The 18,766-nt window shown below is 40.1% G+C and overlaps 2 protein-coding genes across 3 annotated transcripts in view; one reads left to right on the forward strand and one right to left on the reverse strand.

Annotated features, from left to right (window-relative positions):
• The window catches only part of LOC139567094 (zinc finger protein ZFP2-like), a 303,695-nt gene that overhangs the window by 44,495 nt on the left and 240,434 nt on the right, over positions 1–18,766 (reverse strand). The gene's annotated exons all lie outside the window — the stretch shown is intronic.
• LOC139567090 (zinc finger protein OZF-like) overlaps positions 14,681–18,766 on the forward strand; it is a 60,915-nt gene continuing 56,829 nt past the window's right edge. For both annotated transcript variants that reach the window (XM_071388577.1, XM_071388578.1), the window contains exon 1: positions 14,681–15,182. In XM_071388577.1, coding sequence (XP_071244678.1) covers positions 14,924–15,182 — 259 coding nt within the window. In that variant the 5' untranslated portion in view covers positions 14,681–14,923. The remainder of the gene's footprint in view (positions 15,183–18,766) is intronic.

Consider the following 18,766-nt stretch of genomic DNA (forward strand, 5'->3'; position numbering starts at 1 on the left):
CCGATCCATTTGATCCCAGGGATGGCCTTCTAAAGGGTGAAACAATTCCTGGGGTTCCTGGAATGCTGGTGGAGGTGGGTGAATCTGGCTATACTCCCATTCCTCTTTGGTCCTGGGAAGAACCACAGAGTTAAATAAACAATGGGATTAAGAGAAATTAGAAATGCATCAGTATCACCTTCAGCACGATTTGTATCAGATCACCAAACCTCCCACCAGTATAGGAATAAACAAAGAAAACATATCTTTTCCCACCACATTTCCAAATGTAGCATTAAACCAGTCACCAATTTTGTCAAAACGTGTAAACCTGTATCCTTATCACTGCATACTCACATTCATTTAAAAAGTGCTCCCATGCCTTCCTCTATCCTGGACATATTTACACCGGTCATCTGTTGCTGTAAATCTAACACACTAAAATCCCCTTTATCATAGTTTCTCCTATCACTATAATCTTTCAGTTGACCCACATATTTATGACAAGCTCTAGTATCTCTCATATCTTCCCTCTACCACATTAGGTAAATAAGTTTGCTCCCTTCTTGTGACTACCCCAACATACATGTGTCCCATAATCCCCAAATGTTCAACAGTCTTTCTAGCCAAGCATTTTATTATACATAAATCAAAAGCAAAACACAGTAGTCCTACCAGGAGCGAAACAATCATGGCAAACAGGAACATCATTACCCTACCCATCACGTTTCCAAATACACCATTAAACCAGTGTCCAATTTGGTTAAAGATGGTATTTTCAGCTTTTTACAGAGTACCTTCTAATTTAGCCAGGTCATTAATAATAACTGTCATGTCAGAGGAGTCAGGAAGCAACATGACACAGTAATCCTCATCGTTTATTCCAAGGGACCTGTAGGCCCCTGTCTTTAGCCAATTTGTGCCATTTCGTCTCTGGTCACTACTGCCTTCAAATTCTGCACATTTAGTGACAACTGAGTAAAACCCTGTTTTATCAAATTAGTAAGGACCTGCATGGAGTATGTCAAATTATTAATCCATTTACTTATTACTACAACTTCTCATGCTGCTTCCTTCCCCCTCTGACCAACATCAGAATAGTATAATTGCTTTTTCTTTGTCAAGCCCTTGTATTGTTCCTTTTCATAAAATGGAGTAATCTACACCCAAAATCATTCTTTCCAATTGGTACTGCCTGGGTTCCACACAGAAATGCTGTGGAGGTGGGTTTATGGAAAATCATTACCTGTGTGCCAGATGTGTTCCCCCTCCCCTGTAATCCTATGTACATCACTATTTTCACCCATTTATTATTCTCCACATCCCCATCCACAAAGGGAACGGGTAGATTTGGAGAGCAACAAATACCCTGCATGTTGAGATTTTCTTGTTTCACAACCATAATGTGTGTGTATATGATGATTTCCTCGACATCTAATGATTCTTCAGGTTCTGTAGCTAAACCCTCTGTCGGTTCTTCTGGCCTTTTGTCTCGGCTTTCTGCTCCTGTCCTTTGGCTCGGACCTTCTTCCTCCTTCAGATGTTCTTGGGGCCCTGGCTCTCCCTCCCTGCAGTTGCTCATCCATGGCTCCCACTCTGGGAGATGCTTGCAGTGGGAGAGATGATGCCAGCCGGACCTCTCCTCTACCCGCAGGGCTGGAACAGACCCATCTGTCGTGGTTGGTTCCATTTTCGCTTTTGGACCCTGAGTTTCACCCATTCTCCAACGTTTATGGGTAGCTCGTCAGGGTCTTCACCTGGGATTGGTTCTGCTGCTTTCCTAGTGTGAAAGTGGAGAAAACTTACAACAGAAGTTAGTTCCTTCATATACTCAAGATGGTCACACTATATCTCAGTTATGTCTATCTGTCGGTCAGTCATAGGTCTCACCCCTGGGGTGTTCATTGGTCGTTTTGTTAACATTTCATAATGTGTACTTTCATGAGGACAAGAGGTAATCCCTCTACCCATGTCATTCCTGTGGAATAGCATAGTTTGACAAGGGAACATTTAATTTTCTTATTAGCCCTCAGTAACTCTCGTTACTCCGCGGTTGATAGATGGACACAAACTTCTGGTCAACACCCATCATTTTGGCCATTTGGGTAACCACATCTCCTATGAGATGGATCCCATTGTCTGCAGACAAACCTCAGGCACTCCGAACCTGAGTATAATTTCCCTAACTAGCAATTTTGCAACTGTTCGCGCAATACAGTTGGATGGTTCCACCCACCTGGTAAACCTGTCAATTATCACCAGGCAGTATCTCTTTCTTTTCGCTCTATCATGTCTATAAAATCCATAGCTATGTGGACAAAGGATCATTTTGGAGTGGGGAACTTCCCTGGTTGCAGTGGAGTTCCCTAGTCTATATTATATAACAAACATGTTGCGCAACGATAAATGAACTGTTTTACGTGCTGATTAAAATTTTGGGTCAAATTTTAATTTTCAAACATTCTCCTCCTCCTCCATTCTCCTCTCATATCCCCCTTTTGATGAATGGCTCACTCCATGAGCCAATCGGAAAATAATAAAACCATGGTTGATGGTAAACAGGGCATACCAGACAAAAGATGTAGCCATAAGCCAGACCTAGGGACAGAGAGCACACCCTCTCACCCTCCACACCTGGTGATTTAGAATATCAGCCTGCTGCTGTTTCTTAAGATCAGTAGTTTCAAATGATACAACCAACTAAAAAATTAAATGCATGACAAAAGGAAACAGCAATTAGGCAGCCTCATCAGCTATGCTGTTACTTAACCTAGCATTATCACACCAACCCGTGTATGCCTCAACCTTAACAATAGTCAATGTGTTAGGTTTTCACATAGCTTCAAACAATTTTTCTACAAAAGGTCTGTTTTTAATAGGTTTGTCTGTGGTATTAGTAAACTGTCTTGCTCTCCAAATCCTACACCATGACAAATAAACCCCAATAACATATGCTGAGTCAGAGTAGCCAGTAAAGGCTTCCCTTCCCCCAATTCACAAGCTGTGGTCAGAGCTAATAAATCTGCCTGTTGCGCTGATCAATGGTCTGGTAGGGGCCGTATAACCTCAATATCACCTCCCACATCTACTACACCCTATCCTACATGTTTCTACCCTGTGCTTTGATCTATATAGGCAGATCCATCAACGAACAGCATCATGTCAGAGTCAAGCAGAGTTTCTTCAAATAAGTCTTAGTCCAGTACACATTCCTGGGCTGTCCAGATGTCCCTGTTATTGTTACTGATGATTTGCTCAGGGATGCCCCAACAACTTGTCCAGGTTTGCCTAAACAGGAACAGTGAGCTTTAGTGTCTATTATAAATGATAGGTCATGTCCATAACATTCAGAGTATCCATGGCTCTTCTCTTCCATCATTGAATTCATATTGGAGCAGGGGAGTCAGGCACCTTCATTGTTGATTCTGAGGAAAATAATAACTGTTGGTGTTCTGATTTCCCATTGGCCATGGCTGTCCTGTCATTGTCAGTGTCCTCTTCCAGGCTTAAATTGTCCTTTGCCCCTGCTATAACATCTTCCTCTTCCATTTCCCCCACACTGTGAACTTAAATGCCCCAAATGCCCACAGGTCCAGCATTGAGTGTTGTTCCATTCACGAAGAGCTCTGGCGGGCCCACGTCCTCTCCCAGTCCATGGTTGTGGTCACCATAATGTTGAGTGGTGAAAAGCACATACCCTTCAGGCACCAGGTTCACAGGTGTGACATATATGACCGTGGGGGAGCTGCAGGCTGTGGTTGTGGTGAGCCTGTAGAAACAACTTGAGCAGATGCTTTTTGTCTTCCAGTCTGTCCTTTTTGTAGAGTGAGTTTGGGTGGCTAGGGAAAACTCCCTCCAGGAACTGTGCCTCTTTTTTTTCTTCCAGCACCATCATCCCCATCACAGTTTCTGATACAAGGGCACTTCTTCTTCATCCCCTTCTCCTTATCCATTCTTCCTGTCTGAATTATCTCCTTGACTAAATCCAACCTAGTCTTGTTGAATGAACCAGCCATTGGATATCTATTTTCTCCTGCCATCTCTGTCCAGACATGCCATTTCTTAAAAGTGTCTGTAAATTCCACAGCAGGAAACTTCTTTTGCATATATTCAACAGGTGTGACATGCTTCATTGCTCCCATCTCCTCATTCTGATTTGACTGTGCCATGATGCTCCGGCTTTTTATTTAGATTGTCTGCGTGTAATATGTTTTTCTATAAGGTTATCCTAAAGTGGGTGTAGTATGTAGGAATTTGCCTATATAACTTCTTGTCTATCTTCATTCAGTGTGTTGTAAATAACAGTGGGTGATACTGTAATCCTAATTGTACTCTCACTTGATCCTGGCTATAATAAATGGCTCTATTTATACTCAAATATATTTCCCACACGGTCTCAGAGACAACCGCATGGTAAAATCCAATTTCTAATGTTTTATCTCAAGAGTGTAGAGTAATAGTTAGAAGTTTTACACCAGTGCTCCCTGGTGTAGGATCACAAAATAACTTTTATAAAAATGTTCCCAATACTGTTCCATGGTAGAAAAGTGTCATTATCAAATAACCTTTATCCAAATAATTTCTATCCTAATCCTAACTTTTTATTCCACCAGTTGGCCATTACCCAATAACTCCCGCCATATTCCACAGACAAACAAACAATGAAACATATAACGGACTATACATAAACAACTCAATTCACTCACTTGGTAAATTTCACACAAAATTACCACTATTCATAACCAACTCAACTCATTCGCTGGGTACCTCTACAAAATAAAATAACTAGTCTTTACTACTCAAAATAAAATAGATGATTAACACTGAATCACCTCTGCAAAACCAAAAGTAATGATCACTGCATTACCTCCCAATATATAATAAATGATTATCACGGAATCACCTCTTCAAAACCAAAAGTAATGATCGCTGCATTACCTCCCAATATATAGTAAATGATTATCACGGAATCACCTCTTTCAAAACCAAAAGTAATGATCGCTGCATTACCTCCCAATATATAATGGATGATTATCACTGAATCATCTCTTCAAAACCAAAAGTAATGATCGCTGCATTACCTCCCAATATATAATGGATGATTATCACTGAATCACCTCTTCAAACATTCAATTCATTCATCATATATTGACATCATGCATTTCACCAATAGTCCGTTACGTAATTTCTCCAAACTAAAATCCGACTGTGTCATATTCAAAGTGTATGTCTATAATTTAGATTGAGTGAGGTGCCACTTACTTGTTAGAGAGAAACCACACCAGTAAATGCCATTTAATTACAGACTTAGATTAAACGGGTGTCTGCTTACCTTATTTAATTTTGAGCTCTGGCAACGTGGTGTGGAATCTCTACCAACCGCGGTGACACTCACTCCTGGCATGCTCGCCAAATGCTAGGGTTCGTTTCTTACGTCCTTCTTTGTCAATCATTGGTTCATTGGTGAAATTAGCATTATGACAATATCTTTAATTAAATCATTCAAAAACCTTTATTAATGCAATTGCAGACAGAAGTTGACAAACAGGAACATAGCACGCATGTTTCTGAGTAAGTTCTGCATCAAACAAAAGGTCTCCAGTGGTTTTATTAAACCCTAAGTCGCGCCCTGGTGACGTCACTGCCTAAATCATCATCCTCTTCTCCTGGGACCAAAACCATGCCTACAAAGCTGTATAAACAGGGCCCTTATTGTTAGCTAAACACTTAGCAGTAAATGTCCCCTTCCCCCAAAGTTGACCCATTGTGGAATGTTTACCTAGTCTTATCTCCTTCACTCCCCTGCAGAGTTCTGTCTAAGGGCCTCTTTATAATGAGGCAGAGAGAGAGAACTAAAATACAAATGTAGAACAATACTAAACTTCTACAATGACTATATCTATTGTTAATCAGTAGTCTAAAACCCTATAAATGTAAGGAGGGAGGGGTCTTTTAACCCCTCCCCTTCTATTAATATAACATAAGCATAATCAATTATTCTAATACACCAAACATTTGTACAGCCCCAATCATGACCCCTAGGTAAATCCTAACATTTCCCCCTTTGAGACTAATTAGTCTCACAGCTTAAATCATAACATTCTCCTCTGAAATCAAATAGATTAGGCAAATCCCCCGATCCATTTGATCCCAGGGATGGCCTTCTAAAGGGTGAAACAATTCCTGGGGTTCCTGGAATGCTGGTGGAGGTGGGTGAATCTGGCTATACTCCCATTCCTCTTTGGTCCTGGGAAGAACCACAGAGTTAAATAAACAATGGGATTAAGAGAAATTAGAAATGCATCAGTATCACCTTCAGCACGATTTGTATCAGATCACCAAACCTCCCACCAGTATAGGAATAAACAAAGAAAACATATCTTTTCCCACCACATTTCCAAATGTAGCATTAAACCAGTCACCAATTTTGTCAAAACTTGTAAACCTGTATCCTTATCACTGCATACTCACATTCATTTAAAAAGTGCTCCCATGCCTTCCTCTATCCTGGACATATTTACACCGGTCATCTGTTGCTGTAAATCTAACACACTAAAATCCCCTTTATCATAGTTTCTCCTATCACTATAATCTTTCAGTTGACCCACATATTTATGACAAGCTCTAGTATCTCTCATATCTTCCCTCTACCACATTAGGTAAATAAGTTTGCTCCCTTCTTGTGACTACCCCAACATACATGTGTCCCATAATCCCCAAATGTTCAACAGTCTTTCTAGCCAAGCATTTTATTATACATAAATCAAAAGCAAAACACAGTAGTCCTACCAGGAGCGAAACAATCATGGCAAACAGGAACATCATTACCCTACCCATCACGTTTCCAAATACACCATTAAACCAGTGTCCAATTTGGTTAAAGATGGTATTTTCAGCTTTTTACAGAGTACCTTCTAATTTAGCCAGGTCATTAATAATAACTGTCATGTCAGAGGAGTCAGGAAGCAACATGACACAGTAATCCTCATCGTTTATTCCAAGGGACCTGTAGGCCCCTGTCTTTAGCCAATTTGTGCCTTTTCATCTCTGGTCACTACTGCCTTCAAATTCTGCACATTTAGTGACAACTGAGTAAAACCCTGTTTTATCAAATTAGTAAGGACCTGCATGGAGTATGTCAAATTATTAATCCATTTACTTATTACTACAACTTCTCATGCTGCTTCCTTCCCCCTCTGACCAACATCAGAATAGTATAATTGCTTTTTCTTCGTCAAGCCCTTGTATTGTTCCTTTTCATAAAATGGAGTAATCTACACCCAAAATCATTCTTTCCAATTGGTACTGCCTGGGTTCCACACAGAAATGCTGTGGAGGTGGGTTTATGGAAAATCATTACCTGTGTGCCAGATGTGTTCCCCCTCCCCTGTAATCCTATGTACATCACTATTTTCACCCATTTATTATTCTCCACATCCCCATCCACAAAGGGAACGGGTAGATTTGGAGAGCAACAAATACCCTGCATGTTGAGATTTTCTTGTTTCACAACCATAATGTGTGTGTATATGATGATTTCCTCGACATCTAATGATTCTTCAGGTTCTGTAGCTAAACCCTCTGTCGGTTCTTCTGGCCTTTTGTCTCGGCTTTCTGCTCCTGTCCTTTGGCTCGGACCTTCTTCCTCCTTCAGATGTTCTTGGGGCCCTGGCTCTCCCTCCCTGCAGTTGCTCATCCATGGCTCCCACTCTGGGAGATGCTTGCAGTGGGAGAGATGATGCCAGCCGGACCTCTCCTCTACCCGCAGGGCTGGAACAGACCCATCTGTCGTGGTTGGTTCCATTTTCGCTTTTGGACCCTGAGTTTCACCCATTCTCCAACGTTTATGGGTAGCTCGTCAGGGTCTTCACCTGGGATTGGTTCTGCTGCTTTCCTAGTGTGAAAGTGGAGAAAACTTACAACAGAAGTTAGTTCCTTCATATACTCAAGATGGTCACACTATATCTCAGTTATGTCTATCTGTCGGTCAGTCATAGGTCTCACCCCTGGGGTGTTCATTGGTCGTCTTGTTAACATTTCATAATGTGTACTTTCATGAGGACAAGAGGTAATCCCTCTACCCATGTCATTCCTGTGGAATAGCATAGTTTGACAAGGGAACATTTAATTTTCTTATTAGCCCTCAGTAACTCTCGTTACTCCGCGGTTGATAGATGGACACAAACTTCTGGTCAACACCCATCATTTTGGCCATTTGGGTAACCACATCTCCTATGAGATGGATCCCATTGTCTGCAGACAAACCTCAGGCACTCCGAACCTGAGTATAATTTCCCTAACTAGCAATTTTGCAACTGTTCGCGCAATACAGTTGGATGGTTCCACCCACCTGGTAAACCTGTCAATTATCACCAGGCAGTATCTCTTTCTTTTCGCTCTATCATGTCTATAAAATCCATAGCTATGTGGACAAAGGATCATTTTGGAGTGGGGAACTTCCCTGGTTGCAGTGGAGTTCCCTAGTCTATATTATATAACAAACATGTTGCGCAACGATAAATGAACTGTTTTACGTGCTGATTAAAATTTTGGGTCAAATTTTAATTTTCAAACATTCTCCTCCTCCTCCATTCTCCTCTCATATCCCCCTTTTGATGAATGGCTCACTCCATGAGCCAATCGGAAAATAATAAAACCATGGTTGATGGTAAACAGGGCATACCAGACAAAAGATGTAGCCATAAGCCAGACCTAGGGACAGAGAGCACACCCTCTCACCCTCCACACCTGGTGATTTAGAATATCAGCCTGCTGCTGTTTCTTAAGATCAGTAGTTTCAAATGATACAACCAACTAAAAAATTAAATGCATGACAAAAGGAAACAGCAATTAGGCAGCCTCATCAGCTATGCTGTTACTTAACCTAGCATTATCACACCAACCCGTGTATGCCTCAACCTTAACAATAGTCAATGTGTTAGGTTTTCACATAGCTTCAAACAATTTTTCTACAAAAGGTCTGTTTTTAATAGGTTTGTCTGTGGTATTAGTAAACTGTCTTGCTCTCCAAATCCTACACCATGACAAATAAACCCCAATAACATATGCTGAGTCAGAGTAGCCAGTAAAGGCTTCCCTTCCCCCAATTCACAAGCTGTGGTCAGAGCTAATAAATCTGCCTGTTGCGCTGATCAATGGTCTGGTAGGGGCCGTATAACCTCAATATCACCTCCCACATCTACTACACCCTATCCTACATGTTTCTACCCTGTGCTTTGATCTATATAGGCAGATCCATCAACGAACAGCATCATGTCAGAGTCAAGCAGAGTTTCTTCAAATAAGTCTTAGTCCAGTACACATTCCTGGGCTGTCCAGATGTCCCTGTTATTGTTACTGATGATTTGCTCAGGGATGCCCCAACAACTTGTCCAGGTTTGCCTAAACAGGAACAGTGAGCTTTAGTGTCTATTATAAATGATAGGTCATGTCCATAACATTCAGAGTATCCATGGCTCTTCTCTTCCATCATTGAATTCATATTGGAGCAGGGGAGTCAGGCACCTTCATTGTTGATTCTGAGGAAAATAAGAACTGTTGGTGTTCTGATTTCCCATTGGCCATGGCTGTCCTGTCATTGTCAGTGTCCTCTTCCAGGCTTAAATTGTCCTTTGCCCCTGCTATAACATCTTCCTCTTCCATTTCCCCCACACTGTGAACTTAAATGCCCCAAATGCCCACAGGTCCAGCATTGAGTGTTGTTCCATTCACGAAGAGCTCTGGCGGGCCCACGTCCTCTCCCAGTCCATGGTTGTGGTCACCATAATGTTGAGTGGTGAAAAGCACATACCCTTCAGGCACCAGGTTCACAGGTGTGACATATATGACCGTGGGGGAGCTGCAGGCTGTGGTTGTGGTGAGCCTGTAGAAACAACTTGAGCAGATGCTTTTTGTCTTCCAGTCTGTCCTTTTTGTAGAGTGAGTTTGGGTGGCTAGGGAAAACTCCCTCCAGGAACTGTGCCTCTTTTTTTTCTTCCAGCACCATCATCCCCATCACAGTTTCTGATACAAGGGCACTTCTTCTTCATCCCCTTCTCCTTATCCATTCTTCCTGTCTGAATTATCTCCTTGACTAAATCCAACCTAGTCTTGTTGAATGAACCAGCCATTGGATATCTATTTTCTCCTGCCATCTCTGTCCAGACATGCCATTTCTTAAAAGTGTCTGTAAATTCCACAGCAGGAAACTTCTTTTGCATATATTCAACAGGTGTGACAGGCTTCATTGCTCCCATCTCCTCATTCTGATTTGACTGTGCCATGATGCTCCGGCTTTTTATTTAGATTGTCTGCGTGTAATATGTTTTTCTATAAGGTTATCCTAAAGTGGGTGTAGTATGTAGGAATTTGCCTATATAACTTCTTGTCTATCTTCATTCAGTGTGTTGTAAATAACAGTGGGTGATACTGTAATCCTAATTGTACTCTCACTTGATCTTGGCTATAATAAATGGCTCTATTTATACTCAAATATATTTCCCACACGGTCTCAGAGACAACCGCATGGTAAAATCCAATTTCTAATGTTTTATCTCAAGAGTGTAGAGTAATAGTTAGAAGTTTTACACCAGTGCTCCCTGGTGTAGGATCACAAAATAACTTTTATAAAAATGTTCCCAATACTGTTCCATGGTAGAAAAGTGTCATTATCAAATAACCTTTATCCAAATAATTTCTATCCTAATCCTAACTTTTTACTCCACCAGTTGGCCATTACCCAATAACTCCCGCCATATTCCACAGACAAACAAACAATGAAACATATAACGGACTATACATAAACAACTCAATTCACTCACTTGGTAAATTTCACACAAAATTACCACTATTCATAACCAACTCAACTCATTCGCTGGGTACCTCTACAAAATAAAATAACTAGTCTTTACTACTCAAAATAAAATAGATGATTAACACTGAATCACCTCTGCAAAACCAAAAGTAATGATCGCTGCATTACTACTCAATATATAATAGATGATTATCACGGAATCACCTCTTCAAAACCAAAAGTAATGATCACTGCATTACCTCCCAATATATAATAAATGATTATCACGGAATCACCTCTTCAAAACCAAAAGTAATGATCGCTGCATTACCTCCCAATATATAGTAAATGATTATCACGGAATCACCTCTTCAAAACCAAAAGTAATGATCGCTGCATTACCTCCCAATATATAATGGATGATTATCACTGAATCATCTCTTCAAAACCAAAAGTAATGAACACTGCATTACCTCCCAATATATAATGGATGATTATCACTGAATCACCTCTTCAAACATTCAATTCATTCATCATATATTGACATCATGCATTTCACCAATAGTCCTTTACGTAATTTCTCCAAACTAAAATCCGACTGTGTCATATTCAAAGTGTATGTCTATAATTTAGATTGAGTGAGGTGCCACTTACTTGTTAGAGAGAAACCACACCAGTAAATGCCATTTAATTACAGACTTAGATTAAACGGGTGTCTGCTTACCTTATTTAATTTTGAGCTCTGGCAACGTGGTGTGGAATCTCTACCAACCGCGGTGACACTCACTCCTGGCATGCTCGCCAAATGCTAGGGTTCGTTTCTTACGTCCTTCTTTGTCAATCATTGGTTCATTGGTGAAATTAGCATTATGACAATATCTTTAATTAAATCATTCAAAAACCTTTATTAATGCAATTGCAGACAGAAGTTGACAAACAGGAACATAGCACGCATGTTTCTGAGTAAGCTCTGCATCAAACAAAAGGTCTCCAGTGGTTTTATTAAACCCTAAGTCGCGCCCTGGTGACGTCACTGCCTAAATCATCATCCTCTACTCCTGGGACCAAAACCATGCCTACAAAGCTGTATAAACAGGGCCCTTATTGTTAGCTAAACACTTAGCAGTAAATGTCCCCTTCCCCCAAAGTTGACCCATTGTGGAATGTTTACCTAGTCTTATCTCCTTCACTCCCCTGCAGAGTTCTGTCTAAGGGCCTCTTTATAATGAGGCAGAGAGAGAGAACTAAAATACAAATGTAGAACAATACTAAACTTCTACAATGACTATATCTATTGTTAATCAGTAGTCTAAAACCCTATAAATGTAAGGAGGGAGGGGTCTTTTAACCCCCCCCCCCCTTTCTATTAATAAAACATAAGCATAATCAATTATTCTAATACACCAAACATTTGTACAGCCCCAATCATGACCCCTAGGTAAATCCTAACATGGGTCTCATGGTTGGTGTCTTTTAGGTCCCAGTTGTTGTTACTAGTCAACTTTCAGTCGACACCCCCATAGTGTCTTTGAGAGCCCCTCCTAAAAAACAAGCTTATATTTTGGGTTGGATATTGCATCCAATTAGTGTTTTAATCAATGGCATTTCCTTAGAATGCTCATTGGTCTTTCAGTTGTTAATCTTCTGTTTTTTTTATCCTGTTATTTTTGTGCACTAAATATTTCTGTTTATTTAAATTGTTTTCTCCTGTGAAGCCATTGTGTTGCATTCATGTCTGAAATGTGCTGTATAAATAAAGCTTGATTTGATTTCAACAAAAGAACCCAATGACTGATCAATCAACAGACCCTCCATCTTAGTATGAAAAACAGTATCACTTTTCCAGCCTGCTGAAGGCGTGGTGGAGTGGTAAACACCACCCCCGGCTCTACCAGGGGCTTGAGGTGGTCTCCCACAGCTCTGCTTATGTCATGTTCTGTGGCCTTGCTGTTCCATTTCTTGACTGCCCCTGCAACACATTTAGTCATATTATATAAAACACTCAAAGTAATGGATATGGAGCATCTATGGTCTCAGTTACACCTGGCACCTAAATGTGACTTCTGTCATCTGATCACTCCAAGCTGCATTAGGCTCAGATCTACCAGGATGGGCCTTTGACATAGTCTGGATGCAGTCAGGCCACTGAATGTTATTTGTCACATACACATGTTATTGCGGGTGTAGTGAAATGCTTATGAGATGAGTAATGCCAGATATGTAAACATGCAGGGAATCCACGAAGGAAAGATAGTGATGGTGCTCAGTGACATTGTTGCAAATGGTGGGGAACAACCAATCACAATGAGGGAACAACCAATTTCGGCATTTTTTATCATTTTACCCCCGTTTTTTCGCCCAAATTTTGATATTAAAGTTTGATCTAGTTTCAAGTTTAAACACTTAATCGATGTATATATCATAGAGTGTAATTGTTTTTAGGCCAGCTGTTTTTAGTCAAGACTTTCATGTTTTTAACGTAAAATGTTTTCGTTGTACTGTATGTGTGTTTATAGTTTTGTTTGCTTCTTAACAACATATCAACACACTCAACACCCCCAACTATCAATCTCTTTGGCACCGTAGACATAAAGTCAGTTGATTCCACGTGACCAAACATTCCTGAGGCTGAGTCTCAAATAGTCACCTGTCCCTTTTAATAGCCGGGCAATGGCACACATTATAGCAAATACATTGTGGGTCTAAATTAAAGGAGCTACAATTAAAATGTAATTACATGTTTTAAATAAAATGTCCATAATATCTGCATTAATAGTGGAAAGATCATGTTTCACAGTATTCCTAAACAAAAAAAATATTGTGTTATTGACTGAATTTTTATTGTAACTCTGTGTTGTTGTTTTTGTCGCACTGCTTTGCTTTATCTTGGCCAGGTTGCAGTTGTAAATGAGAACTTGTTCTCAACTGACCGACCTGGTTAAATAAAGGAGAAATAAATACAAAATTATAATACAAAAATGTAGCAGCAGTATAGACCTAGTCTGTTCATTATATACATCTACATGATGTATTGTTACACCATGTAGGAGCAGTATAGACCTAGTCTGTTCATTATATACATCTACATGATGTATTGTTACACCACGTAGGAGCAGTATAGACCTACTCTGTTCATTATATACATCTACAGTATGTATTGTTACACCATGTAGGAGCAGTATAGACCTAGTCTGTTCATTATATACATCTACATGATGTATTGTTACACCGTGTAGGAGCAGTATAGACCTAGTCTGTTCATTATATACATCTACATGATGTATTGTTACACCATGTAGGAGCAGTATAGACCTAGTCTGTTCATTATATACATCTACATGAAGTATTGTTACACCATGTAGGAGCAGTATGGACCTAGTCTGTTCATTATATACATCTACATGAAGTATTGTTACACCATGTAGGAGCAGTATGGACCTAGTCTGTTCATTATATACATCTACATGATGTATTGTTACACCATGTAGGAGCAGTATGGACCTAGTCTGTTCATTATATACATCTACATGAAGTATTGTTACACCATGTAGGAGCAGTATGGACCTAGTCTGTTCATTATATACATCTACATGATGTATTGTTACACCATGTAGGAGCAGTATGGACCTACAGTAGCTGGCTACTTACTTAGATTTAGTATGAGTTAATGAAACTGCCTTAAATGTGCTGTAGTAAACATTTTTTATTCTCACTAATCAATCAACACTTTCCTGTCTTTGTATGTCTCAATATAATAGTATTATTTAATTAAATCCATTTAAAATAATCTTTGTCTGAAAATAAAATATGATCCTCAACTGCGTTTCCCACTCCAGTCAGCAGACGGCGATGTGCGTCTTTCAGGCGATGCTGCGAGCGTGATGTATAATCTAGTGGACGGTTCTTCATAAACAGCTCGTCAACCACCTCGATAGCTTGCTAGCCAACATAGCCGAAAGATTCAAGCTATTTATACGCTTTCGGTGTATATTACCTACTGTGTTTTAGACACACTTCTCTCGTATCAACTTGTTAACCTATTTAATTGAATATTACCTTATTTTGTATTAGTCAGCTATAGTAGCTGGCTGGTTAAGTTAGCACTAGCGTAGTCGCTAATGATAGCTAGCTAGCTAGCTAACATCCCCGAACATGAGGTCAGTAAGCTTCTCCCCTCCTGCTAAAGAAGAGGCGGTCTGCTGGACGGAGAAAGAGGGTCTGTGGCAGAACATTGTTGTGAAAGAGGAGAAGGAAGGTGAGGCTGTTACATTGAAAGAAGAAGAGAAAGAAGTTTCAGTGAAAGTAGAGGAAGATGAAAAAGAGGAGGATGCAGTTTTTGGTGTGAAAGAGGAGGGGGAGAATACTGTCACATTGGAGGAAGAAGACGAGGTTGGAGATCTGTTTAACACCAGTAAGTACCGTCTCTGCAGTCGTTGAACCAATATGCAGTAAAGAGGTTTAACACTTTAATGTTGTTCTGTACGAATGGCTGAAGCTACACTGTAACGTGTAGAACATCAAGAGTGGACCATCAACAAAACGTTAACAATTGATCAAATGCATCTAATGACAATGCCTGAAATACTGTACTCCTCAATATCTTTTATTAGATTAGCCCAATATATAGTCTTAAAGTGGCAATCAGCAGTTGTTACATCCATTTTGGGACTTATACATTAATGATATGTACCCATCTGTTTCTTGAAGAAATCACTTACAAATGTCTCATGAGCTTAGTTCAACTGTTGTACCCCCATCAGAACCCAAAATATAAGCATTTTTTTACTCCAATGTTTATCAGTAAATGTAAACAAGCACTGTATATCCTCAAAACATGATTAATTGATTTAATTGAGTCTCAAGAATTTCTAAAACATTTAACATTCTCACTTAATTCTTAAAAAAAAATCTAATTTAGAATAAGTAACGTAACAAAATGTGTAAAAAGGGAAGCGGTCTGAACTTAATGAATGCACTAGGGCCCCAACTAAAAAAATCTTGGGTCAACCAAGACTCGTCTTTTCTTTCTACCAACCGATTGGTAGAAATGTTATAACGTGTATTTTTCCATATATAGACACACCCCATGTGTTTTAATTAAGTCAACTATATGTACTGAACTGGTCTGATGCTTTAAGCACGCTGTTTGATTAAATAATTGAGACACACAAATGACTCGGGAGCCAGAGATCAAGATAGCCTAACTATCAGAAAAAAACTCTTCCTCCTCCCGCTGCTGCTTGCCTTCGTAAATTCTGATGTTATGCTCCTATAGTTTCTGGTAATAGACTACACCAGCAGTCGGCAACCTTTTCCATTCCACCCATCCTTTGGGTTCCTTTTGGCAAACTCCAAGCAGGCTGTCATGTGTCTTTTACTGAGGAGTGGCTTCCGTCTGGCCACTCTACCATAAAGGCCTGTTTGGTGGAGTGCTGCAGAGATGGTTGTCCTTCTGAAAAGTTCTCCCATCTCCACAGAGGAACTCTGGAGCGCTGTCAGAGTGACCATCAGGTTTTTGGTCACCTCCCTGACCAAGGCCCTTCTCCCCCAATCGCTCAGTTTGGCCGGGTGACCAGCTCTAGGAAGAGTATTCCATTTAAAAATGATGGAGGTCACTGTGTTCTTGGGGACCTTCAATGCTGCAGAATTTTTTTGGTACCCTTCCCCAGATCTGTGCCTCGACATAATCCTGTCTTGGAGCTCTACGGACAGTTCCTTCGACCTCATGGCTTGGTTTTTGCTCTGACATGCACTGTCAACTGTGGGACCATATATAGACAGGTGTGCGTGTGCCTTCCAAATCATATCCAATCAATTGAATTTACCACAGGTGGACTTCGAACAAGTTGTAGATACATCTCAAGGATTATTAATGGAAACAAGATGCACCTGAAAGCAATTTCAAGTCTCATAGAAAAGGGTCTGAATACTTCTGAATACACCCCTCTGAAACAAGATAGCCTAACCATCAGAGAAACTTCTTCCTTAGCCTACTCTTCCCGCTGCTGCTTGCCTTCGTAAATTCTGATGTTATGCTCCTAAAGTTTCTGATAATAGGCTACACCAGCAGTCGTTATGCTCCTATAGTTTCTGGTAATAGGCTACACCAGCAGTCGTTATGCTCCTATAGTTTCTGGTAATAGATTACACCAGCTGTCGTTATGCTCCTACAGTTTCTGGTAATAGACTATACCAGCAGTCATTATGCTCCTATAGTTTCTGGTAATAGGCTACACCAGCAGTCGTTATGCTCCTATAGTTTCTGGTAATAGGCTACACCAGCAGTCGTTATGCTCCTATAGTTTCTGGTAATAGGCTACACCAGCAGTCGTTATGCTCCTATAGTTTCTGGTAATAGACTACACCAGCAGTCAGCAACCTTTTCCATTTGGTGCCAATTTATCTGACCATTTCTACTGATCTGGTGCCAGTTAGGATTTTCATATTCACATTTTATTGGAACAGTTTCATTTCATTTATAATAGTAATAATAATTATAATAGTCTTTATCTCAACATCATTCTCTGTGGTTAATCTACATTCTATTTAAATGAAAATTATAAAGAAACATTTTTGAGGCCCTTGCTAAGTAAAAAAAATAAAATAAATACAATTAGCTAAAAAATGCTAACATTGCAGCCTACATGTATAAAATATCCTGATAAATAAATATCATATAAATCTCATTGGCTACACATGTCCTGTCTGCAACAAACTGGAAACATTGGATCAACTATCAACTGGGTCGGCCCAAAACTCTAGATAGCAAGCTTGCAACATTGTATAAAATATTCTGGGCACTCAGTTTCCCCTGCCAGTGAGTTCTCGGCCGACACAGCTGTAGGCTATTTGTGAAAGGGATAAGAAGTAATCAGGTGTTTTAACATTTCCACTGGATCAGCACATTAAGTTTTTCCCTTTCGTGCCGAGTGGTTATCGAAAGGGTGAGAGCTGGAAATATTTTACGAAAATACTTTGAGGAACTATTGTCATTCGCTATTGATTTTGATTAGACTTTGTTTACTTGCTGTTTGAGGTGAATAAAACATTACTTTGAGAAGCTCCACAACTTATTAGTGGTGGTGCGTTAAGACAATCAGAAATACTATCAGACATCCCCAAATGGGCACATTTATGGGCCTACATTTGCGCTCAGGCCAGGAAGACTAGTCCTACTTCTATATGTGTAATTGGGTGTGTGTCCTTACTCAATATTGACAGGAGTGTTTCAAACAAAATACAATTAATACATTGAAAAATCTTGCGACGTAAGGTCTGGGTGGTCTGCCAGGGGCCATTTCATTTAGTATCCGTTTGGATCGGCATGGGGAATGATTGTATTTTCCCATAGTATGTTTTACCGAAGTTGACCGACTGAAAGGGAGTGTAACTTTATGACTGGATTCGGGCTAAACTTTGAACATTGAGATATTAAAGACATGATAGATCAGACGCAGAGTATATAAAGGAGTGAGATCTGTAGAAAGACAGAGTGGCTGTGGAATGTCCTGGTTGGACGGGAGGAGATCACAGGATTGCTATAGGGGAAGCGGATGGACATCTGTGGATTAGGCGAAGGAGAGGTTGAGGTCAGGTCAGATCCCCTGAAGGGAGTAATAAGGGTTTAGTATCTTGTTACCCTCTTCTTGTCGACCCAGAAGATTTAAGGATTGGAGAGAAAGAGGAGTGTCCAAAGTGGGGTATATATACTTGTGATGGTGAGAACATGTTTTTGTCTGAACTACAGCTGTAACAACCCTTTGGGAAGAATTCAACTTGGTTAAGCTTCTCTAGTGTCCGTGAGTTATTTACTCTGAAAAATTAGAACCTAACACTATAATTACTGTTCCCTGAAGGAGGGAAACGAGGTGCAAAACCTGTTTGGCCCCACTCCTTCCTGGGTCGGTGAAGAGCGGTATTAAATTGAAGGAATAAACCTGAGCTAGGCTTGAATTTAATAGTATGTTGTACCTAGTCAACTTAAATAAGGGATCT

The sequence above is a fragment of the Salvelinus alpinus genome, unplaced genomic scaffold, assembly GCF_045679555.1.
Source record: "Salvelinus alpinus unplaced genomic scaffold, SLU_Salpinus.1 scaffold_43, whole genome shotgun sequence".
Classification (NCBI taxonomy): Eukaryota; Metazoa; Chordata; class Actinopteri; order Salmoniformes; family Salmonidae; genus Salvelinus; species Salvelinus alpinus.